This window comes from Uranotaenia lowii, chromosome 1 (genome assembly GCF_029784155.1).
Source record: "Uranotaenia lowii strain MFRU-FL chromosome 1, ASM2978415v1, whole genome shotgun sequence".
Classification (NCBI taxonomy): domain Eukaryota; kingdom Metazoa; phylum Arthropoda; class Insecta; order Diptera; family Culicidae; genus Uranotaenia; species Uranotaenia lowii.
Window position 1 is genome coordinate 112,193,887 of NC_073691.1, and position 26,442 is coordinate 112,220,328.

General features: G+C 34.2%; 1 protein-coding gene and 2 long non-coding RNA genes across 3 annotated transcripts; all 3 read right to left on the minus strand.

Moving 5' to 3' along the window:
* Window positions 1–3,814: 3,814 nt before the first annotated feature.
* On the minus strand, window positions 3,815–6,473 carry LOC129737811 (uncharacterized protein K02A2.6-like). Its single transcript, XM_055728973.1, has 2 exons — window positions 6,453–6,473; window positions 3,815–5,671 (listed from the first exon to the last, which is right to left on the minus strand). The coding sequence occupies exons 1-2, from the start codon at window positions 6,471–6,473 to the stop codon at window positions 3,815–3,817; spliced, it is 1,878 nt and encodes a 625-aa protein (XP_055584948.1).
* Window positions 6,474–17,138: 10,665 nt separating this feature from the next.
* Window positions 17,139–18,229, minus strand: LOC129738790 (uncharacterized). Its single transcript, XR_008735639.1, has 3 exons — window positions 18,068–18,229; window positions 17,600–17,977; window positions 17,139–17,528 (listed from the first exon to the last, which is right to left on the minus strand). It is a non-coding gene; the product is annotated as an uncharacterized LOC129738790 (long non-coding RNA).
* Window positions 18,230–19,220: 991 nt separating this feature from the next.
* On the minus strand, window positions 19,221–20,092 carry LOC129740204 (uncharacterized). The gene is made up of 3 exons (XR_008736148.1): window positions 19,777–20,092; window positions 19,607–19,704; window positions 19,221–19,549 (listed from the first exon to the last, which is right to left on the minus strand). It is a non-coding gene; the product is annotated as an uncharacterized LOC129740204 (long non-coding RNA).
* Window positions 20,093–26,442: the final 6,350 nt, after the last annotated feature.

Consider the following 26,442-nt stretch of genomic DNA (forward strand, 5'->3'; position numbering starts at 1 on the left):
TATCGGTGTTTTTTTACCGAAAATTTACTGCAAAGCGATTTGTTTACATAAAAATAAACGAACTCCGGTAAATTAAGAACTGATTTACCGAACTCGGTAAAAACAATACGTCAAATTGATCAATTACCGAAATTTTTCGAATTACAGACCAGGTTCTGTAAAATAAATTACCGAACTCGGTAATTTTCGTTTACTGTGTATGGAAAAAAGTTGATTTTTTAATTGTTAAGTTGCTTAACAACCCCCTTTTTTCATGGTAAATTTTGCCAAAACTATGAACTTCACTGTCGGAAACTATGAATTTGACAGTTTATTCAAGGTTCCATAAACCATGATTCGCATAGTTTCAACCATAACATTCATGATTGCGTGAAAATGAAATTCATGATCTTTTCACAATGTTTTTCTATTCGGGTACCATGAGCTAAAAGTTGAAAAGGGACTATATGAAAAAAGGACCAACATCAGAATTCAGTTACTTCAAATTATTTCTACCAAAAAATCAACTTTCATACGCACCGTTGCCGTCTTTAACAAACTGCGTAGATTGCACCTATTTAGACCCCCGTGCAAATAATTTGTGCGCCGTAAAATCTGCTCACAGACCTATACATAGACAATAGGTGGTATGAAAAAAACCTAGCAATTGCTTTTGCTAAACCAAATCGAGCAGTCGAGCAGTCGTTTAAAGCAATTGCTTCGGTTGATATGAATAAAGTTTTTTTTGACAGCTGTTTTCTCTGTCAGGAGCTTTTACTTTTAGAACAAGCTAATTTGGTATGAATAAAGCCCAAATCTGAAGTAATCGCTCGATAAATCTCCTAGCAATTGCTTTATTTTCTAAGCATGCTCGGTAGCAGACTTTTCCAATAAAAAATTCTTTAGCAATGTCATGAATTTATTAAATTAGCAATATTACGCTTCAATACAATTCAAAAAGGCATTTTCAACATTGATAAAGAAAAGTCGCAGTGATAATCCAGCTTTTTTTCGTATTCCTGTCGTTGTATGAAATGATTCGTCTAAGATGAAACTAAACAAATCAATCAGTAAATATTCCAAATTAAAAATTCCGGCTATAGTGGAAGAAGTTCCAATCGGCTTGAAGTTGGAAGAAAATTGTAATAATTTAAAACATAATTCAGACTTCCATATTTATATGATTTTTTTATAATCCTAAGATTTGAAAAAAAAATTTAAATTAAGATGCGTGCCTATTGCCTATTTTTTATACATCGGATTATCCCGATCCGAATACGTGTGGGAGAGCTATGATAAATGTTAAAGTTAGGTGTTGTGTCGTGTCGTCCGCGTCCGTACAATGAATGCCGTTCTCAAGGCGGATTCTCCACCGCGTGCCCGTCTGTCAAACTGTCTGCCAGTCTAGTCTCATATTGTACATCGTTGGATGCAAGGTTGCCAATATCATTGAATTGACATGTATGAGTAAATGCAATATACTACAACCCCCCCTTAGAATAAATAAAAACAAGTATTTGTTATGATAGTTATTTATTTTATAAAATGTGACAATGCCATCAAGGAGGTGTGTTCTAGTGTGGCACATAGTCGGCGTGTTTTGCTGGTGGTTGTCTAATACGTTTGTCAACACCAGCTGATGGTTGAATCGGTCCAAGGTCTTCAAAAGGTTCGGTGAGCGGAACGACAACTGTTGCTGACGAATCAATGTCACCTTGAACTTTTCCGTTTTCTTCAGATGATTCACATTGACTTGCAATTTTCTTCAGGTGAGCTGAGCTCCGTCTGTACAGCTTACCAGTGTCAGCTGACTGGATAATGGTATCCGTTCCGCTCTTTTCGCGAATAACAAATTCTTCGCTACTGAAATCCGAATCAAGCTTGTTGGATTTCCGCATTCTTTTAGCCAGTACATGATCACCTGTTGTCAACTCACTGTCCTTTGCTCCACGTCTTCGATCAGCATACTGTTTCCCCTTCTCCTTAACCACTGCATCTCTATCCCTAACTTCCGGATCTTCTTCAAAAGACAAAATCGTCGGCAATTTACTTTTGATACGACGACCGAACATAATCTCACCTGGAGATTTTCCTGTAGTTGGGTGTTTTGATGAATGATAGGTCAGCAGATATAGGTACAGCTCTTGGCGCCAATCCTTCCCAAGCTCTTGAGCGATTCGGAGACGTTTAAGGATAGAGCGATTTTGGCGCTCAACCTCGCCATTTGATTGTGGCCAATATGGAATTGTATTCATAAGTCTGACACCGTTAGCTTCACAAAATTCTCTCAGCTCAATACATTCACTACTGAGCTGAGGAGCATTATCAGCTTTAAGTGCAACGGGAATTCCGTATCGGCTGAACATAATAGAAAGCTCTCGAATAACGTCACGCGCAGCTATTTTATCCATTTCGCAAATCTCCATAAAACGACTATAATAGTCTATTACAACCATAAGATATTGCCCTTCCGGTAAAGGACCGAAAAAATCCAGTGCTATCGTATGCCATGGAGAACTAGGTAATTTACTTCGTTGTAGTGGTTCCGGAGGTTCTGGTGCCCCTACCAATGTACATCCCTTGCACTTTTTTACGAACTTCTCTACCTGTGCGTCCATCTTTGGCCACCAAACATGAGATCGGAGATGATTCTTCATCATTGTGATTCCTGGATGACCTGCGTGGGCAGTCAAGAGTACTTTATCCCGAAGAGAAAGTGGAATAATTATGCGATCGCCCCTTACAAGGACGCCTTGAATTTCACAGAGCTCATTAGCAATCACACGATAATTAATCGGTAGATTTTGATCCTCTCCTTTTTCTAACAGTTCCAGAACTTCCTGAATCTCTGAGTCTGCCTTGCTGGCTTCTACAATATCTTGCCATACTAAAGCAGAAGTATTAACTGCTTGTGTGACAATCTCGCGAACTAGTATCTCTTCCGACTGGTCAAACGGAATCGCCTCTTGAACTGACAAACGCGACAAGATATCTGCCACATTCTTTTTTCCCGACGTGAATACTACTTTGTAGTCAAAGGCCTGAAGGCGCAATACCCATCTCTCTATACGCGCACATGGTTTCGAACGGTGGGTAAACAGGAAACTGAGAGCTTTACAGTCCGTGTAGATATCAAATGTTTTCCCCAGGAGATAATATTGGAAGCGCTCCACACCCCACACAATGGCTAGAGCCTCCTTCTCCGTTTGGCAATAGCGCCGCTCTGTGTCAGTCAGAGATTTAGAGGCAAAACTGATCACACGGTGATTACCAACATCATCAATCTGGATCAAAATAGCCCCTAAACCATGTGGGCTGGCGTCAGTAATTATTGCTGTCTTATCTTCAACTCGATAAAATCCCAGATTCTCAATTCGGCCCATAGCATCTTTGATAGCGTTGAATGCCTGTACTTGCTCTGCAGTCCATTCAAATTTCTTATCTTTATGTAGTAACCTCCGTAACGGTTCTGCTACAGTAGCTAGCATTGGTACGAACTTTGTAAGATAATTTGCAAGGCCTAAAAAGCTACGCAATTCTGTCTCGCATTGAGGTTCCCTAAAAGATTGAATAGCTTGAACTTTACTCTTCGCCGGCATTATTCCATTTTCAGTTATCTTGTGCCCCAAGAAGTCTAACTCTGTAACACGCAATTGACATTTCTCCCAGTTTAGTTCAATACCTCGATTTTTCAATCGAGTAAGAACCTGCAAAGCAAACAACAATAATACATACTTAAAAGAGTAGCTCACTTAACATCAAACAAGTTTTTTTCTGAACAGAAATCATAACTTTATTTCAAAAATAATTCTTCATTTATTTCATCAATAAGAAATTAACCAATAACCTGATCCAGGCGTTCATCGTGCTCCTTTAGGTCCTTTCCTTCAACGAGCACGTCATCAAGGTACCAGAATACCCCATCGCAGCCACGCAGAGTCTCGTCCATCGCTTTCTGAAATAGCTCCGGAGCAGTGACCAATCCAAATGGCAATCGTTTGAAACGATATAGTCCTCGTCGTGTCATGAAGGTTGTCACGTCTCTGGACTCTTCTTCTAACTCAATTTGTAAGAACGCCTCCTTAATATCAAGTTTACTCCACAATCTGCCACGTCCTAGCTTTGCCAAGTAGTCATCCACTGATGGCATTGGATGGTGTTCCCTCAACACCGCTTCATTCACTCTCCGCAAATCGAGGCATAGTCGCGGTTCCCCGTTTGATTTTCCAACCACAACCAGTGGTGAAACCCAGGTCGTAGGTCCTGATTTTACTTCAATGATGTCTCGTTTAAGTAACTCATCGAGTTTCCGGTCCACTGCTTCTTCCAGTGGTACGGGAATGCGTCGCATAGGTTGGTAAACTGGAACTACTTCTGGTAGCATCCGTATCTTTGCGTTTACACCCTTCATCTTCGAGAAAGGACTACCTTCGATGCTGTTTATGTGGAGCCCAACCTTCAGCACACCTAATTCCTTAGCAGTCTTATCCCCCAGTAGACACCGTTGCCCTCCTTCGACAACGAAAAACTCTGCCCTAATGCGTTGATCTCCAACTGAAATATTTGCAACGAATGATCCGAGAATAACGAGAGGCGCCATACTTCCGTAGGCACGTAAGATCCGGGAACTGCCTTTCTTTGATGTAAACACCTCTATCTGCTCGCTTTTCATCTTCTGCCACATCTCTCCACTGATAAGATTGGCATCGGCACCAGAGTCGACCAGCATTTCCACAGAAACTCCTCCAATCACACACGCAATAACGTTAGACTCGTTACCTGAATAAAAGGCATAGTACACCTTGGCGCTTCCTGGATCTTCTTTCGGTATTTCGGTTGAGTTCGAGGAGTCCCGAACCGTCTGGACTAATTTTCCTTCTATTCTGGCACCAGATCGCTTCGGTCTTCGGCACATGCTTTCGTAATGCCCGTAAATCTTACAATTACGGCATTGCTTCCCACGTGCAAGACATCTAGGTGAGGCAGCGAAGTGTCCCAACCTCCCGCAGTTATAACAAGTCTTCTCAGCTGGTTTGGCCATACCTGTGACAGGTTTGCCCTTGGAATTACCCTGATGCTCAATTTTAAATACTTTTTCGGGTTGCTGGCTTACTGCTATCTCTTCTATCTGCTGATCTACAACTTCCTGAGTGGTCCCTAAAGCTTCAATCTCCGAAAAGGGTAAATCTTTAAGGAGGACTCTTCTGCGCACCTCATTCGAAGTACACCCTTCAACTACTGCGTCAGTCAGATAAATATCGCTCAAAATGGAACTAACTTCAGTACCATACTTTTCGAATCCGCACTGGGAAACCTGTTGTTTCAGCCTAATCACAAAATCAGCGAAGCGTTCTCCTACCTTTTGTTTCATCAGTCGAAGTTTCCGTCTTTCCGATGTACTCTGGTGTCGAGGTTCGAAAAACTCATCAAGCTTCTCGAAAGCACAATCATACCATCTAGGCTCCAATGTTACCAGCGGCACATGATTGTAATCCTTCAGATTCTTGAACACGACTTGCAGGGCCGGACCACCCAGGTGCAGGAGTTTTGCTCTCTTCTGAAACTGGTCGGTGACGTCATAGGCAGCGAAATAACATTCGAGCCCCTCCTTCCACGTCTTCCACTCCTTTGCGAGCTTCCCAGCCTCGATTTGGTCGCATCGAAATGCTGGAACTGGTCGAGAATCTTGCATCTGAAACAAGATTAGAAAGATAATTTTAATCATTTTTTTCCAGTGTCCAATTATTTCGACCGTCCCAATCAGTTCTAGCTTCCCGATCTGTTCCGGAGAAATCCCAAAGATTTCCGCCATCTACCCGGGAAAGTCCGTACGACTTTCGCCACATTTGCTTCCAGGAGAAATCCTTCAGATTTCTGCCTACTCCAAGAAAACAGTTTCCGCCATTACTTTCTGGAGAAATCCTTATGATTTCTGCCTCATTCAGGGAAACTATCAGTTTCCGCCATTAACCTCCAAACATCGGGCCCCAATGCAGAGCCCCTTTTCCTTCTCGTTTTTCATTTTTTTCGTTCGAGATATTAAAATCACATTATCACTTTTTTTTCCGAATCAAAACTTTTTCCTCCTTTCTTTTTATCTTCATTCACCATATTTGCACTTTAACTGGGTAACTTACCATTTTTTTCTTCAGAAAGCTTCAAATTTTGGATTAAAAATCCTCGTCGCCAGGTTGTTGTGTCGTGTCGTCCGCGTCCGTACAATGAATGCCGTTCTCAAGGCGGATTCTCCACCGCGTGCCCGTCTGTCAAACTGTCTGCCAGTCTAGTCTCATATTGTACATCGTTGGATGCAAGGTTGCCAATATCATTGAATTGACATGTATGAGTAAATGCAATATACTACATTAGGCCATTTGTTGTTTGACTATATTCGAATATGTATTCATTTTTCTTTAAACATCAACATACGAGCACGCATTAACCAAAAACTTTCCGGTCGTTCTTACACCCACCATCCGCACCGTCGACTTCATGGCTATTTTAGCCGTACTTTTCAATTTTCTGATCGTTTTCTTTCATTTAACTTTAGAAAACTTCAGATTCTGCTGGTTGGATAGCTCTATTTTTCGAAGCAAAAGCTATGTTCTAAGACTTTAGTACACATCCGCTAAGCAAATGTTTATTCATACCAAACTAAGCAATTGCTTTGGTCTTTTGCTTTGCTTGATTTCGAGCTAAGTAAAAGCTGCCGAAGCAATTGCTAAACCTTATTCATACACTCAGAGGAAATCTTATTATAAATTTCATAAGATACATCTTTTGAACCACTTTTTTGCGTCCAAACTAATTTTTCATAAGAGTCTTATGAAATTCTTTCAATTTTCATACGATGTTCTTATGAAACATAGAAGAAACGGCATTGTGAAAAAATGATGAACACATTCATTCATAGTATCAATTTTTTTTTCATCATCTAACAGTACAAAGCAATCGCCAGTTCATAGTTATTATAGTTTTCCTTCAATGTTAAATGTTATTGTTATCTCCGGAATGGTAAGTTCGATTTGATGTTTTTGGTGTGAACGTTGAATATATTAGTAAGCTAAAATACATTATTTGTTTACTTTTCAGCAAGCTGATCGGCATAAAACGAAAGGTCGAAGATTAAGATGCGGCAAAAAAAAACTTTGATGGAGCCGTCTGTTGATGCGCTGCTGATGGACCATGAAGAATTTAATTTTAAAGAAATTTGGCAAACAATAAAGTGAATGTATTCAGTATGAAATATCGAGATTTTTTCTTATTAGAAAGTGATTTACTGTTTCCATAAGAATCTCTTATGAAAAGCTACAACCTCTCATTGAAGTAGGCGTTCATCTTCAGAATTCATTCGCGTCATAAGACAATCTTATGAATTTCATTAATTTTTCTTATGGCGCCACTTTATAAGAGAATCTTATGGCATACATAATAGTATTTTTCTGAGTGTACCACTAAATGACACATATCGATATTCTTTACATCTTTGGATAAAATTGAATTGAAAACAATTGCGACTGGTGTGTCAGTAAAAATTGTCAGTGAATCCATAATTTTTTGGCTAATTTTTCAGTAATTCGACAAACGCCCGAATAATGCATGATTTATTTATTCCACTTACATTCTTGTACCCGAATGTACAGAATGCATTCTGTTTTCTGTTCGTTTCTTTTCATTTGTTGATCGGTCAATTTTCGTTATTAAACTCATTGGTTCGCATTTCATAATAATTTTCGCCAAAACAATAACGATTATGCCGTTTGGAAATGTGATTCGAAAATCAGAAGCGAGCAACGGCTGATTTGAAAAACTGACACGGGTTGTCTACACAGCAAAAAAATCTGAATCCTTAACAACACTGAAATTGAAAACCTCTACACTCAGGCAAATTCTTATTACAATTTTTATAAGATGCGTCTTATGAACTGCTTTTTAGAGTGTTAAATTGTGTTTCATAAGAGTCTTATGAAATTCCTTCAGTTTTCATATGAACATCTTATGAAAAATAGAAGAAACGGCATTGTGAAAATATAATGAACGCATTCATTCATTTCATCAGTTTTTTCATCGTCAAACGGTACGAAGCTTTCCCTATTGTTTATAGTAATAAGTTTTCCTCAACAGTTGAATACCATTGTGATCTTTCTGATTGGTAGGTATTAGTTGATGATTTTGTGTGAACGCTTAATATTTTTGTAAACTAAAACAAATTATTGCATTGTTTACTTTTCAGTATGCTGACCGGCAAAAAACGCAAAGTCGAAGAACCGGATGCGGCAAAAGGAATTTCGTTGGAACCGGGGGGCTGATGGGCTGCTGATGACTATTATGAATGATTTTGTTCAAAACAAATAAAGTGAACAATAAAGTGAATGTTTTCAACGTCAAATATCCTAAATTATTCTTATTAAAATTGACTTTCTGTTTCCATAAGAGCCTCTTATGAAAAGCTACAAACCCTCATTTGATTAGGTGTTCATCTTCAGAATTCATTCGCGTCATAAGACAATCTTATAAATCTCAATGATTTTTCTTATGGCGCCACTTCATAAGAGAATCTTATGGCATGCATAATAGTATTTTTCTGAGTGTAATATTACATGACGTAGAACACGATTTATTAATGTAAATTTACAGATTCAAATAAAGTTGAATCCTTAACAGCACTGAATTCTAATGACACAAATATTACTTGACACGGAACGCGATTATTTGATGTAAATTTACACGTCTTTAAAATTTCACAGGCGTGTAAAATTCAACACACACTGAAAATTCCGTCATATATCATGCTTCTTTTTATTTACATCATATGTGATGTAATTTTACAGATTTTTTTCGTTGTGTGTATGTGTGCGTCAGTGCGAAAATATTTCTGCGTGGAAATTATTTGCACAGGAGTCTAAATAGGTGCAATTTCCGCAATATTACATTTGGATTGAATATCTTCAATGTGATTTTTAAAAGTAAGATTCCGATCAAGTGTAAGTCCCAAGTACTTCACGTGATCAGACCATTCTAATGAAACCCCATTAAAAGTTATGGAATGATTTTCATTAGGTTTTAAAAATTAACCTCTTGGCTTAAATATGGGTAAATAAAATAAGTTGAGTTTTGGAGGCTTAGGAGCAATTTTCCACATTTTCAAGTAATTCAAGAAGGAATTTAAATTTTGTTGCAATCTGCTGCGTACCACCCGTAAATTTCGACCTTTGGCTGAAAGCAAAGTATCATCAGCAAATAATCTTGTACCTTTTCCTTCTGGTACATCAGGAAGATCAGAAGTAAAAATATTGTATAAAATTGGCTCAAGTATACTAAATACCCTGAGGGACACCAGCTCTAATGGGTGTCCTTTCAGAGCATGAATTTTGATAGCTTAGGCCGAGGACATAGGTCGAATTCACAGTGAGCGCGGTGCGAAGTGCGAAGCGAATTTCCAATTCGCGCGAAAAATCGCTTCTCATTGAAACACGTTGAAAAAAACATCGACCGGCCACAGTGCAAGAGAATTTTCGTGCAAAGACCCGGCTGGATCGCGCGAATTCATCCTGTTCATCCGGACATACACTGAAAATATTCTCTCGGATATTTTTTATCGTAAAATGATTTATCAAAAAAAATCTTTTTCAAAAGTTTATTTATTTAATTATCTTGCCGTTTCTGTGTTGGTAATGAAAAATGCGCAGTTTTTTAGCGCGGATTTTCGAAAAAAAACGCGGTTTCATTCTTTTTCAATTGAAACAAATTATAACTGGCAATAAACGACCGGTGGCATGAATGCCCCACAATATGTGTATAGGGTGAAGAGGCTGAACGGATAGAAGTTGGAATTTGTTATCCGACGCCATCTTGAAATCCAATATGGCCCCTTCCACTCAACTTTAAAATGCTGGAAGTGATTGAAAAGCACACGAAACTCCCACAATATGGGTATTGAATGAAAGTACTCAATAAGTAGAAGTCGAATTTGGCTGTCCGACGCCATTTTGAAATACAAGATGGCGGTTTCCGCTTAATTCAAAATGCACCAAATAACTGAAAATCGTAAGTTCCATCCACAATATAAGAAATGAGTAAAAGGGATAAAAAAGTAGATGAAAAATTACTGACAAAAAATTAACAAAAATTTTGAGAGAATTGCAAAAAAGCACTGAAATGAATAAACAAAAATATAACAAGTGTTATTAAACTAAAGAAATATTGACAAAAATAAAACAAAACTGTGGGAAAATATGAATAACTATTACTAAAATTTAAAAATATGACAAAAAAAAGTGACAAATGACAAATTTTTGAATAAAACACGCCAAATGTGGTTAAATAATTAAGCCAAAAATATGACAAATATTACAAAATAAGACAAAAATATTAGAAAAAAATCACAGAAATGGCGAAACTATGACATATGAAAAAAAAAATTATGACAAAATTATAATCAAAATTTGACAATAAAATGACCTGACAGAACTAATATAAGGGCCAATATTTGACAATTAATTTACAAAAATGACAAAATAATAACAGCAAATTTACAATAAAATCACAAAATCAAGGCAAAATGGCTAGAATATGAAAAAGTTCTGAAAAAATATGACAATTTGTCTAAAATAATCACAATAATCTAACAAAATTATGAAAAATGAGATAAAAATATAACAAAATACTTTCAAATATATGTAAAAAAAATGACAAAATGATGACAAATACGACATAAAATCACAAAATTAAAAAAAAAAGACAAATCCGAACATATAATAATAATAATAATAATAATAATAATAATAATAATAATAATAATAATAATAATAATAATAATAATAATAATAATAATAATAATAATAATTTATGAATGATGAATATGTAAAAAATATATCGCAAATACGACGAAAACATGACACAATCTATACAAATCTATGGGCTTGTGATATGTGTAACTCAGTTGGCAAGTTAGTTCCCTCCTAAGCCAATGTCCGTGAGTTCAAATACAAGAGTAATCATCGAATGCAGTTGTACTGGAAAAGACTTTCAGTATGAAGAGAAGGTGGTAAAACGAATATAATCGAACGAAAAAAGACAAAACTATAAAAAAAAACTTACATTCAAATGAACAAAAAATCTGACAGAACTATGACAAAAATATGACAAATGAAAACATGACAAAATAATGACAAAAATTAAAATAAAATGAGAAAAATCTTACAGTACTATGACAACCTTTGTCAATAGTCATAGTTTTGTTTTATTTTATCATGGTTTTGTAACATTTTTTTTTCATATTTTTTGTTGCATATATTTTTATCATATTTGTAAGATTTTGGTCATAGTTTTGCCAGATTTATGTTATTTTATTTCAAAATTTTGGTCATAGTATTTTTTATTTTTGATTAGTTATTATATTTGTCATATTTGTAGGAAATATTGGTAGTTAATAATATTGATGATGATATAATTAGTTAATGTCACTGTGTGAGCATGGACGATTATTAATATTAAAACAAAATGGGGAATGTTATTTTACAGTGTGAACGATTTAGACACTCACTAAAGAAAGAGAGCAAGTGCTCTTTGAGAACTCAAAGAATGTTCACGAGACGAGAGAGTGGGAGAAGCAAAGTCGTGCGTGGCCGCGTGGCGCGTGTTTCTTCACGTCTTCAGTTAGTAGAAAGATGTAATGAAGTACGGATGTACGCAGATCGTCAGAGCGGAAAGTAAAAATTTGAAAAGAAAAAAATGGCTTCTGGACGCGTTGGTTTTAGCATGCTGAAAAAAAGGTCTGATCAGTCACGACAATGGCGCAGTAAGTAGGTCCTACGGTTTTCTCTGCAGAAAAAATACATCATCCTTTCATCCCTAGACATTCAATGAAAAGCTACGGGATTTTAATCGCATTTTCAGTGTTGTTATGACTTAATGTGTGAAACAGAACTCTGCAGGCTAGTGACCAAATAATAATAGTAAAAGAAAATGCTGATGTTTCAATGTCGAATGAATTTAGCTCGTTTAAAAAATGTGTTGATTATAATTCAGATTTCCATGTGGTTAGAAATGTATAATTGGATAGATAATTCATCCCGAGTTCTCTAAAGGTAAATTGAAGTTTTTTTTAAAGTAATATTAGCAATGATCTGCACCGAATCATTAAACACACTTCTCACAATAATTTATTCGAATTTTCAATAAGATACTGAACTGAAAAAAAAAATTTAAAAAAAAAACATAGTGCCGTTGTGTTGAGGAAAGTCCGGGAAAAGGTGATGCATTACAGAATAAAACTTGGCATAAACTACTTGCGGGTTAACAAAGGTCCTACAAGGCGAAGCTATTTGAAACTAGTTTCTAATCAAAGTCGCGCTGGGGAGTAGACTGTACTATAAAATTTTTATATTACAGAATAATATTTAGAACAGAGTTCATAAAGCTTGGCTATTCCAAAGAAAATTTAACAAAAATATTGTTGATCCTGTTGAGTAGAAGAGTTCTCAAAGGGTTAAACAAGAAAAAAAAAAGATAAAATAAAATTTTAAGTTTTTAGGATTTATGAAAGTCCCGAAGGAGAAACGAATTGAAAGTCCCATTGTGAAACAAAAAGTCCTCAAAAGGGTTGATCATAAAGCTTGAATTAAGTCATAATGGAAGTCTTGAATGAAAAAGTAAAAATGATAAAAAAGATCCGTTGAGGTGCAGAAGGTCTTGAAAGGGTTAATCTCATAACACGAATTTAGTATTATGTCCTTAAGGGTTAACAAAAGTCCCAAAAAAAAAGGAAAAACGATATTGAAAAAGCCCCGATTTGGAAAAAAAAAAATTTAAACAAAAGCTTGAATTATTAATAAAGGGTTAATAAAAGTCCTTAAAGGAAAACGGTATAAAAAAAAAGTCCCCCTGAGGTTTTTAAAAGTTTCAAAAGGTTTATTATATATGAATTATAAATTAAGTCTTCATGGGCTACTTTCATTAGCGATTAAGATTTCATTACGATTTGAAAAAAAAAATTAAATGAAAGTTCCGATGAGGTGAAGAAAGTCCTCAAAGGGTAAGGGTTAATGAAAGTCCCGAAAAAGAAAAACGATAAAAAAAAGTCCCGTTGAGGTGTTTAAAGTCCTCAAAGGGTTAATCATAAAGCGTATGAATTATTAATTAAGTCATCATGGGTTAATGAAAGTCCCAAAAATGAAAAACGATTTGAAAAGAAAAAATTAAAGTCCCGTTGAGGTGTTGAAAGTCCTCAAAGGGTAAGGGTTAATGAAAGTCCCGAAAATGAAAAACGATTTAAAAAAAAAATTAAAGTCCCGTTGAGGTGGAGAAAGTCCTCAAAGGGTAAGGGTTAATGAAAGTCCCGAAAATGAAAAACGATTTAAAAAAAAAAAAAAAATTAAAGTCCCGTTGAGGTGTTGAAAGTCCTCAAAGGGTAAGGGTTAATGAAAGTCCCGTAAAAGAAAAACGATTAAAAGTAAAGTCCCGTTGAGGTGTTGAAAGTCCTCAAAGGGTTAATCATAAAGCTTATAAATTATAAATTAAGTCCTCATGGGTTAATGAAAGTCCCGAAAATGAAAAACGATTTGAAAAAAAAAATTAAAGTCCCGTTGAGGTGGAGAAAGTCCTCAAAGGGTAAGGGTTAATGAAAGTCCCGAAAATGAAAAACGATTTGAAAAAAAAAAATTAAAGTCCCGTTGAGGTGGAGAAAGTCCTCAAAGGGTAAGGGTTAATGAAAGTCCCGAAAATGAAAAACGATTTGAAAAAAAAAATTAAAGTCCCGTTGAGGTGGAGAAAGTCCTCAAAGGGTAAGGGTTAATGAAAGTCCCGAAAATGAAAAACGATTTGAAAAAAAAAATTAAAGTCCCGTTGAGGTGTTGAAAGTCCTCAAAGGGTAAGGGTTAATGAAAGTCCCGTAAAAGAAAAACGATTAAAAGTAAAGTCCCGTTGAGGTGTTGAAAGTCCTCAAAGGGTTAATCATAAAGCTTATAAATTATAAATTAAGTCCTCATGGGTTAATGAAAGTCTCGAAAATGAAAAACGATTTGAAAAAAAAAATTAAAGTCCCGTTGAGGTGGAGAAAGTCCTCAAAGGGTAAGGGTTAAAAGTCCAAAAGTCTTGGAAGGGTTGAAAGATACAAAATATAAATATACATAAGTCCACTGGAAAGCATAAAAGTCCTAAAAGATGGAATAATAGCTATTAATTTAAATGTATGTATGTATGTATGTATGTTTCCCCCATCGGTAGCAAGGTCCTGCCTATGTCTGTGTGGCTTGGCCTTCGAATTTCTTCTAGGGCTTCCACGGTCCGATGGTTCGTCGAAGAAAGGCATCCAACCCTCAGAAACCTACAATGGCCGGCTACCCGTGCCGCTTGCAAAAGTTTCTTCAGGTTATCCCCAGATGCATTCCTTCTAAAATATATATCAATTTATCTAGTTATTGGTAAGGAGAATAGTGAAAAAATCGTAGGAGTATATGATGAGAATATAAAAAAGAAAAATTATAATATATTTATAAATATTTAAAAAGGATACGAATCTGAAAGAAAAATTTATTAGCATCTTTATGTCGCTTTCAAAATGAACATCAAGCCATATAAATTAAATCATTTATACAAGTGGTTCTTTAACGAGTAGTCCAATGCCCAATTGCCGAAGGATCGTTAATGGTTCTAATCATGTAGACCAGTTCAAATTACAATAATTTGGTGTTATGGCAGGAAAACATATAATATTGTCTAGGATAGTTGATATTGAAAAAAAAAAATTATAGACAACTACGATAATCCATCGAAGATAACAAATCTTCATGAAAAATCTTGTCTATTAAAATTAAAATGACAAATTTCATAATTAAATTTGGCAACGCTGGATCATTCGGCGAGTAGCGAAATTCAATAGCTGTAGTTCTGCTACTTGCCACTCTTATTTGGATGGCATATGTTTAATTTTATTTATTCAAGTGAGAGAGGAAGGAAAACGAAAATCTGTATACAAACTTTTGAAGTATACATGTTATTTTCTAAAAACATCGTAGTATTTCTAGCAAAAAAACCTGTGAAAAAAGTTATGTAAAAGTATGGAACGAGCTCACCGAATCATCGCATGTTAGTTCCCGCTCCCGCCACGAGTCTGCGGCAATTTCTTTCTAGGTTCTTTTTTCTACCGCATGGCGCAGATTGAGCAAATTGTAGTCACTACACAAACCAACACTTAGAAAACCCATCTCGAAATTTTGTTCTCATTGAAATGCCACCAACACCAACTCATTTTGCAACTTGTCGCCATCTTTCTTGGGAGGCTACATTCGATTGTAAAACCACAGATTAAAACACTCAAGTGAATCCAATTCACAACGAATAACCACAAAATTTCAAATCACACTCTCCTGTGAAGCCCACTTTATTCCGCCCGCACTACTCGACCAAACAGATAAGCTTTTTTACGTTTTCTAACGCGTTTGCCGAAAAACCATCACGCAGCTCACTGAATAAAGAACCGAACAGATCCGATACACACGAGCGACTGGGAATAATAGCTATTAATTTAAATTTAGAAAAAAGGCGTATGATGGTAAACGTTAAAAAAAAAAAAACTCAACAGAATCTCAGCTGCAAGGATCATATTAGAATAATAGAACATAACAATTTTTATAGATGTGTGCTATGTTAATAATTACCGTTCCAAACAGAAATTATATTATTATGAAAAACCGTTGGTTGCCGGAATAATTTATTGTATTAAAAAATAGAGCTATGGGAATGACGTTTATTTTCTATATTAAAGATTCTAGGTTAAAGATTAAAACAAAGATTGTTTATAGTAAATTATTGAGTTTGTATTATTCCTAAATGTAAAAAAAGCGAATTGATATTTAAATAATAGTACCATTATGATGCAAAACATCTCTTAAGGTCGATACCAATCTTTAAATGTGGGTACAGGGGATACGTGAAACAAGTATTTAAATTAAGTAAAACGTTTCAAAAGTTATAACGGTCCCAAAGGTTTACCAAGTCTTAGATGAAGACGGAAAATAATAATAGTCCTAAAAAAAAATAGAATAAAAGGTAACAGGTAGTGTCTATTAACAATTACGATTGAAGAATGGATGTTTCTTATAAGGTTATTCTATTGACTATGGTTCAGGATATTTGAACAAGATTGAAAGAATAATAAATTCAGAATCTTTAACAAAGAAGACCATGCTTGTTTTTTTTTTTAAAACAAGCTTTGTTTTTGGTTTCAAAGTGATGTAACAAAAAAAAAACAAGGTATGTAATTGAATAGTCCAGTTATGGTGAGAAAAAGCCTTTAAAGATATAAATAAGTTGGTAAAAAAAAACTAAAGGAATCGCTTTATTACGCCAGGACAATTTTCGAATATCCCTAAATATACGAGCGTGATTTAGCAAAATCAAGCAAATTTGCTAGAATTTCTTAGATTCATTATTTTATTTAAATTTCTCTCAAATTTTCAAATTTTTCTTGAAAAACGGATCATGAGTTTGAGGGAGTATACCGAAATATTACATCAATTTTAAAATTAGCAAATAATGGCAAAAAAAACAAGTTTTTATGAAAACTACGTATGTTCATCTATAAAATGAATCAGCGGAATTAAAAAAAAAATAAGGTTACATTATTGGATTGTTAGTTTCAGATCAAAAAGTATATTGCTTATAACTCAAATTCCATTCATAACCCAATCCAGAGATAAAACTTTAAGGGATTTTTAATTGGTACGAACGTTCGTGTAACGAGAGGTAGGATTAAGAAAAAAAATAATGAAATACATAAATAAATTCATCAATAAGACTGACTGTTTCAAAATTGATGTAATGGTGTCATGAAATGACAAATTCGGTTGTTACGATATAAAACAAAAACAAAAGTCGCAAAAAGAAGTCGCACCTTATTGCTAATATCATATTTGGTTCAAGTGTTGACACTGAAGATGGAAAATGATGTTATTTTTGTATTTAAAAATCGAATTTTATATTTACCGGTTTTAAGAGAGGATTTTGATGATAAGTAATCTCCAGGTTGAGGTTTCCCTCAGATGATTGTGCGAAAATATTTCTAAGATTTCAGGGGTGATAAAAATATTAGTTGCAAGGACCATATTGAATTTGCATAACATACTAATTACTATCATTATAGCTTTGGGATAGTAATTACCGATTTATATCGAGGGTATATTTTGTAAGAAGAATGAATAAAAGTCTGTGGTGTAAAGAATTGTATAATGTATTCTGAATTAGTAATTGTATGAATTCTCAAAGGAAAACCTTATCAAGGAAATAATGTAAAATATGGTATAGTCGATTTTAATTTCAGTTACGAAGGGCTTCATATGGTTATGATGAAATTTTAGTAGATTAAAACAGCACCATTTTTGATTGGAGACGGTGTTAAATTGTGTTGAACTCAGCTCGGACCGTTTAGGAGTTAAAGAGAAATGTGTGAGCTGGCGTAACGATATGTTTCATTGGCTATTCAACCATTTCGAGAGCAAAACCCAGAAGATCTGGACGCAATCAAAGATTCCGAAGCCAAGAGAAGGGCCCTGTTGATACATAACAAAAAGTGCTGGAGAAAATGATTCGTCATCGCTGGCAGAAACACAGAGAAACTTACCTCAACCGACGATATCGTCGCAGTTACGAACTGCTGGATGCATTGCGGAAGCCATCGACTAAGTAAGAGGAAGCTGGTCAAGGACTCTGATTATATTTTTCCATTTTTTTGAATGGTTTCATAGGTGCTTCATAACATGGACGATCAGAACCAAGTAGAAGTTGTGATTCCTGAGTTTTACCCGAATAATTAAGCGACATTCGAATTCATTCATTAGCCACAGTATAGGATCCATGATTTTTCTAGTGGTGTTGAAAAAAACTTCCTTTTGTATATCTTCGTTTAAAAAACAAACTCAGAACAGCTCGTGTGATCTTAACGGCAAAGGAAATAATTGGTCCTCTGGAATACTGATCGTGCTTCATGTATAAAGAATATCTAGAACGATTATTAAAACTTTAGTAAAAAAAACATTATATCGTTATGTTAAGAGTAATTTTCTAATCAATATCTTCTCGTTATAATCACCTTATGATATTCTCGAACAAACAAATTGATTTAGCCTGACATTTAACAGTGAACAAGCGGATACTGTTCAAGAAATCAAATTTTCACAACTACACAGGATATAATATTTCAGAAATGCACTTTTTAACAACTTCAAGCAAACGAAGCAGTTTTACGTTTCCTTGTTTTGCTCCAGATATTTGTGAATCAGCGATTATCATCAGGTTCAGGGATGCCCAATAAATATCGAATAACTAACTAGGAACAAAATGTTTGTCAAAATATCCGCAACCTGAAACTTTCAGAGCTTTTTGTTTAAAATAGACAAAAAGAAACGAAGATTCAAAGCTAGAATGATTATAAGATGTTAATCTATGTAAATTACATGGTGATATCAAGTTTCGTGCTGAATCAGGTCATGATTTTTTTTTTTATAATTCTGTAATGGAAACTTACGTTTACGTTCCAAGAATCAAAACTCGTTTTAAGGAGCAAAACTCGTTTTTTTTGTTGACAGGCAGTTATGATTATTGTTCGGCATCAAAGGCCAAATCAGTTAACGGCTAGTGGCGTTCTTGTAAATACTACTCACGTATATAGTTTTGCGATTGTGATAAATCGAGCAATGTTAAAAAAGGCCTTAAAATAACAAATGGTAACGTCTCAGTTACATGACGTTACAAAGTTTTTAATTTAGCTTATTTAAATTACAAGCGATATTGTGGCACGATTAATCAGTTTTAAATCATTACTGAATGTCAAAACCATTATAATCTAAATTAGTTATGGGCGAATTACGAATGTAATTTTTTTTAGAGCAGTATAAAGCATAAAAGTTTTTGCAGTGTTTTAATAATTCAAAATGAAATTTAATAATCCTATACAATATAAACGTGGCATCTCTAGTTTTGTTTTCTTTATATACACTGAACAAAATCGGGCTATAAGGTTTATCGAGAATTCTAGTGATTTCGCACTAAAGGAAAATTCAATACTTTTTATCATTAGACGTATGATTTAATTTAAAGGACAATCCAATGAATATTATAGAGAGCAAAATTAATAAATTTTATTGTTTAACCTTGTGTAATGAATCGTTCTATCATTGTAATAAAATATGCCTGGTATTTCAAATTATGTTATTCTAATATTTCATCATTAATAAATTCACAAATTTTTCTCGATGTTTGACATTTATTGCAGCAAATCTAACTTAAAAAAATACTTCCAAAAATGAATAATTAAATCTGCACTGCACTTTAACACTTTTTGTTGTAGAAATCCATAATGGGATGTAGTTCCTTTGCGTGATGCATGTTCATCTGGCGCAAAATCCTTATTCATTCCGGGGTGCTGATGACAAACAAACTTGTCAAAAACTTTCCTGTTCTAGATTTATGACTCCGTTATATCCACTCCACTCGGCATATTCGGATCATTAAACGCATTGATTGTTAAACACGGTACATACAATTTTACGTTCTTCCAGCGAGGTTATGTTTTCTGAAAAAAAATCCGCATATAGAATTTCAAAAGAAATCTTTCAAAAATATGAATTACCTATGTATGTTAAAGACAGAACTGGGCTCGTACTCGCTGAAATCCGAAGCTGTTTTTCTGCGCTGCTGTCCGGCATTCCAAGACCAACAATGATTTACCTGTTGGGATAAATTCCAAAATATTAACAACTAAGCCGTTCAGCCATTAAATATTTTCGTCGTTCCACTTACCTCCATAAATTTTTGGCTAATGTCGCGGAGATGAGGTTCAGCTGGTTAAATCCTTTGACGAAACATTACTGGTACCGAAGTACTCATAAAATCGTTCTTCTCAGTTTATGTTTCCCGAACAATAATGAAACCTGTTTCTTTTTAACCAACGATTCAGGCACGCTGATATGTATATTAACTTCAAAATGATTAAATGTATAGGAATTTTCTATAAATTTTTCTAGGTATAACGAGTTACTGAAATTCATTGGATTTTTCTATATTTTGTATTGGATTTATTGTTAGCTTCTATCACACACTGAACGTTAAAATTCATTGAATTGACCCTATAAACCTTATAGCACAGAGAACAGACGTACAAGCTCGAACAAAAAATCTTCCAAAAAGTGTGTAAAATTTCAAATGCTGACATTCAAAAAATACGTTAGAAATTGACTTGAAATAGTGCAATCTATTGTGCGATTCAAAAGTTACAAATCAAATTTTCAGGTGGCCAGTTTTCGAAAAGGCCCAGCCAAAAGAAACAGAAAAATTGTTCAAAACTATCGTTGGAAATTTTACACAAGTTTCATGGGCTAGCTTGTATGTCTGTTCTCTGTGCTTATAGCCCGATTTTGTTCAGTGTACGCACGTTCTAGTTACACTGATAGTTTATTTCACACAAAATTGATTCCATTTAGGTATTAAGATTTGATGGGTATTGTAGTAATGTTAAGTTCTGATTTAGAAGCAAATATTTGCCATCGTTTTAAAAGAGTATAACCTTTAATTACACAGTTTCAATCCTGTACAATGAGAGCGATTATTTTATACCTAATAGAATGCAATAAAAATAATATTGAGAGCGGTTGTCATTCTACATGTAGAAGTATTTAAAGTTTTGTATTTGAAAACTTATTCCGATATTAAACATGATGTAGACATTATTCCGTAGATGAATGAGAATGGTTCTAAATAATTGATGTAGATCGTACTTGTTTATAAATTTTCAAACAAACATATTATGTAGACATTATTCCGTAGATGAATGAGAATGGTTCTAAATAATTGATGTAGATCGTACTTGTTTATAAACTTTCAAACAAACATATTATGGAAGTATTTTTCCGAAAAATGAATATTGTGGATCGAATGACTGACATATGTTAGCTACTCTTTAATTTCCATTTACTTTTTTTTTTTAAATTAATTCCTATTCCACCTACAATAATCCGAAAGACAAAAAAAATGTATAAATAGAAAATTTAGCATCGATAAAAGGTTTTTATCATTTTCGGGTTCTCCATTTTTGGAGCATGTGTGGAAATAACTCAGCAGTTCGACAGTCCATTTAAGGACAACCCGCATAAATCTGTATTATACAGTGACTACGTTAATCAGTTTTATAAAATATTTAGAAAATATTCTTTATTTCAAAAGGGTGATAATCTGATAATGTAAGAAGTTTTTAGGAGTAAGAAAAAAATAATAAAAATATTTGAACTTTTGAAGAATTTTAGAATACAAATATTTATAACAGTGTTTGAAATAATATCTTGAAGTACCGATTATATTTCAAAATTCAATATTGTTTCCTAAACAGAGGTTGAGGAAACAATAGTAGGGGTGAAGGCGAATGTAGGAAATATTGGTAGTTAATAATATTGATGATGATATAATTAGTTAATGTCACTGTGTGAGCATAGACGATTATTAATACTAAAACAAAATGGGGAATGTTATTTTACAGTGTGAACGATTTAGACACTCACTAAAGAAAGAGAGCAAGTGCTCTTTGAGAACTCAAAGAATGTTCACGAGACGAGAGAGTGGGAGAAGCAAAGTCGTGCGTGGCCGCGTGGCGCGTGTTTCTTCACGTCTTCAGTTAGTAGAAAGATGTAATGAAGTACGGATGTACGCAGATCGTCAGAGCGGAAAGTAAAAATTTGAAAAGAAAAAAATGGCTTCTGGGCGCGTTGGTTTTAGCATGCTGAAAAAAAGGTCTGATCAGTCACGACAATATTTTTATTTCATTTTTCATATTTTCCATAATTTTGTCAAATATTTGTCAAAGTTTTTATTTCGAGTTTTGGTATTATTATTAATTTGTTGTTATTATCTAGTCAATTTTTATAAATTTTTGGTCAGATTTTTTTTAAATTTGGTTATGACTTTGCCATTTCAATGTCAAATTTATCATAGATTTGGTATATTTTTCTCATATTATTGTAATATTTTTATCACCTTTGCCATATTTTTATTAAAGTTTTGTCAGCGTTTCGTAAAATTTGTTATTATAATATTGTATTTTTTTTTTCAAAAGTTTGTTATATTTATGTAATACACACTACGAAAAAAATCTGTAAAATCACATCACATGTGATGTAAATAAAAAGAAGCATCATATATGACGGAGTTTTCAGTGCTAGTTGGAAATTACACGCCAGTGAAATGTTGCAACGTGTAAAATAAAAAATGATGCAAAATTAGCAACATGTAAAATAAAAATGATGTAAATTATAAAACCACTGAATATTGGAAGAAAAACTTTCCAATTGGAATCTGTTTTTTTTTTATTTATTGATATTTATGATTCAATAACGGAATTATCTCATGTCATAATAAAAATAAAAACCTTTTTGTAATTAATTTAATTTATTTCATTTGGTGACAATAATTTTCTTAATCTCACAATTTTGTTATATTAGGAGTCACATTCACACTTTTATTTTTTCTCGAAGACCGGATCCAAAGTTGAATAACTTGGAGCCGCTTCCAGAACCGCATCCTGCTTCACGAAGATCTCTGGGAACTTTAATCGCGGGAAAACTGATTAGAAAATACTTTTTGGTGCACGACTTTGACTTGACACTTTGTTTAAATTTGCCTGATCCTATTAAATTAAAATTCAATGTCCTCATCACATTCCATGTCGTGTAATATTAAGAAATTTCTATTTCTTTTACATCACATATGATGTAACAAAAACGAAGCATCACATATGATGGGATTTTCAGTGCGAGTTGAATATTCCATGTCTGTAAAATTCAAAAGACGTGTAAATTTCAAAGACATGTAAAATATTAAAGACGTGTAATATTTAATTCGCACTGAAAATTCCGTCGTATGTGATGCTTCTTTTTATTTACATCATATGTGATGTAAATTTACATCAAATAATCGCGTTCCGTGTCAAGTAATATTTGTGTCATACGAATTCAGTGCTGTTAAGCATTCAACTTTTTTTAATTTGTAAATTTACATCAATAAATCGCTTTCCACGTCATGTAATGATACAGGTTTTCAATTTCAGTGTTGTTAAGGATTCAGATTTTTTTTCTGTGTAGTTTTAGTAGATTTTTTCTGCGATTTTCAGTCATTAAAAATATTTTAAAGTTGAGCGAAAGCCGCCGTATTGGATTTTAAGATGGCGTTTCATAGCGTCAGACTGCAAAATTCGACTGTTACTAATTGATTGAGTTTTTCGGAATTAACGCGCTCACAGTTTTGTTAATTTGCAAAGATTTTTTCACGTGTGATTAATTTTTGCAACACCGAAGGTTTTTTTCAGTGTTGAACCGCTTCGCAATTCGCGTGCACTGAGGCCGGCCTTCAAAATCGAACTTGCGAAATTCATCCGGTGAATGAATATTTCGCTTCGCAGTTCGCTTCGCGCTCACTGTGTTCGTACACGGAAAAAAATTGAGTGGTCATCCCAAAGACGCTGTCATGATAATTTTACCATTTCAGCGCTATAGTATTTTCAACCACGAAAAGTTTAACATCGATTTTGTGAAAGTGCGCATGAAACATTATTGAAATTACTATGTACCTGGTAATTTCCGATAACTCTCAATGTTTGTTGTCGAAAATACTATGGTCATGATAATTTCATCATAATTTCTATCACAACTACCGTCCGGATAGTAATTTTGACATTGTGGCACCAATTCATATCAACAAAATACTACGCACATCGTACTTTTGAGAACAAAACATATTTGACTCAAAAACATAAGTGCGTATGATAATTTTACTATGGTAAACATTCTTGTTGTTTACACTAATTCAGGATCATTAATCATCAAACCCGTTTGTTAAAAAACTTATTTTGAGCTGCTTTATAGTGACATAACTTTGAAAATCATTCCAGAGCATCGGGAGAACACACTAACATTGACCGACGTGTGTCGGAAGTGTGAATTTTCATGTTTCAAATAATGTCATAATGCATGCATGCAAATAAACAAACAAACATACATATTAATTTTACTATTTAAATCAAGCTCCTCGCTCCTCCTAATCTTTATCATAACGCATACTAGTTTTATCATGAAACATATTAATTTTACTAGGGACGAAGTAAAACAATGCATCATTTCATTGACAATTTTACTAAAACGCAGTCGAATTTACTATGCGCAGCCAAATTGAGCACATGGTAAAATAGCTATGCGTAAGGTATTATAAACAACAAAACATATTTGACTCAAAAATATGGTCGCCTGTTGTTCGTTTAAACCACGGATTTAGTAATTTTACTATGCTTTTTTTTTGTGTGTACCCATAGTTTGTGCGATGCGATGCGAACCGGCGAATGCGATTCAATGCGGCGAACCACATTTGAAGAAAATGTATGCGAATCGCTTAAACCTGACATACTCAACGCGGCGAAGCAGATGTCAATCCCAAGTAACAATTTAAGTTCTATAACAATCTGGAAGGGCACTTCAAAACTTCGTTATAAAACAACGTTTTGTTTTATAAACCCCATTAAAACACCATTAAAACACCTATAAGAGTAAAAAGGCCCACCTACAGGAGGTTCTGAAGAGAACATTACAAGAAGCTTATAAAACCTGCGAAGCCCTTGACAGATCTTTGCTGAGGGGTGATTCAAAGATAAACAATTCGTTGCAGAAAAAAAAAATCTTTTGTCATTCTTTTTTTTTCATTTCGGTCTTAAAATTGCATTTTGCATAACAACATGATGACAAAATAAAATATCATCGATCCCTCGTCAACAAAACTAAGAGTGTCATAAGATCAATAAGCCAAATAAATATGTTTGGTTTTCGCTATAATGTATTCCTAAAATTGGTGCGCATAAAATTTTATCGATTATTTTTTTGAAAAAGAGGTGAATAATATACGCCCCTCCATAATTTTACGAATTAGATGAGTTTAATACAAAAATTTCAAAACCAAATCATACTGGTTTTTAGGAAAATCTATTTTATTAGTAATTTGTGCCAGGATTCGAGAAAGTATAGTTTTAGAGCAACGTCAAATTATACCATTTACGGAAAATAATGATTACTTTTTCAAATATCCATAGAAAACACAGAGAACAGACGTACAAGCTCGAACAAAAAATCTTCCAAAAAGTGTGTAAAATTTCAAATGCTGACATTAAAAAAAAACGTTAGAAATTGACTTGAAATAGTGCAATCTATTGTGCCGTTCAAAAGTTACAGATCAAATTTTCAGGTGGCCAGTTTTCGAAAAGATCCAGCCAAAAGAAACAGAAAAATTGTTCAAAACTATCGTTGGAAATTTTACACAAGTTTCGTGGGCTAGCTTGTATGTCTGTTCTCTGTGATAGAAAACAAATATTTGAAGTCGCAATATTTTATAAAAAAATGGCGTTTCAATCGGCGCACATATTAGTTTTTTTTACCATTTGTATCCCGCATACGAAAAAACTCTACCTCTAACAATCAAAACGATTCTCAAACCCCTTCAGTAACTGTGACTGTTTGTATAAACATAGCTATTAAGTAAAACTATCAAAATCAAATTAATTAATTTAAAATAAAACGATTCAAACCAAGCCTCCACGTTTATGTGAATAGTCACGATAGTGGTTAGTACAGCCCCGTACAGCCTAACGGTTAAAACCATCTCGAACGATTACTTCTAACGTCATACAAGGTGCCAGGTGTCTTGATTTATCAGGATTTATCCTGATTTTCGAGAAACCATCCTGATTTTTTAAAAACTCCCGAATTGTCCTTATTTTTTAAAATTTGTCTTGAAAGTGTCCTGAATTGTCCTGATTTTTATAAAAAACAACTTAAATGTAATCGAATTTGTAGTTAAACTTTAAGAAAAACGAATAAAACTGTCATAAAATAGTTAAACTCATTTAACAAATGGTAATCTTCGGTTCAATGATTTTTAAATGGTATTTTTCGATATGAACTACAGGCCAACCAATAAGCTGCTTACTGCTGTTGCATAAATTAAAGCGTTTACGAAATTTGTAATGCGCCTTAATTCATGCAATCTAAGCAGAGCTGCATATTATTTCCATGAATCCAAAAAGTGTCCTGAAAAATACTGATTTTTTGTTTCGCGTTGTCCTGATTTTTGACGAAACCACCTGGCACCCCTGATTTTGACACTTCTAAAATTCTGATGCTGCTAGCAGAAGAAGACAAAAATAATTAGAAATTTAAAATAAAATATTGTAGCGGTGAAATCGCGATCAGCAACGAATTCGCCAAAAATTGGATGCTGGAGCAGTGGTCCAGAAAGTCGGCGCACCGAGAGCTGAACTCAGTGCAATCCCACAGCAGGCCAAGAGATGTTAATTTTTCAGGTGAGTAGGTTTATGATTCTTTTTTACCCGGTGGTTATGGAGTAGCCAAATTTTTCATCTTTCTAATTCCCTATGTGTGTCTG

Excerpts from the sequence above, each read along its gene's own strand:
- LOC129737811 (XM_055728973.1), bottom strand. The coding sequence starts at position 6,473 with ATGAAGTCGACGGTGCGGATG. Across the intron at positions 5,672-6,452 it reads TGAAGTCGACGGTGCGGATG|ATGCAAGATTCTCGACCAGT; the intron begins GTGGGTGTAAGA and ends ATCTTGTTTCAG.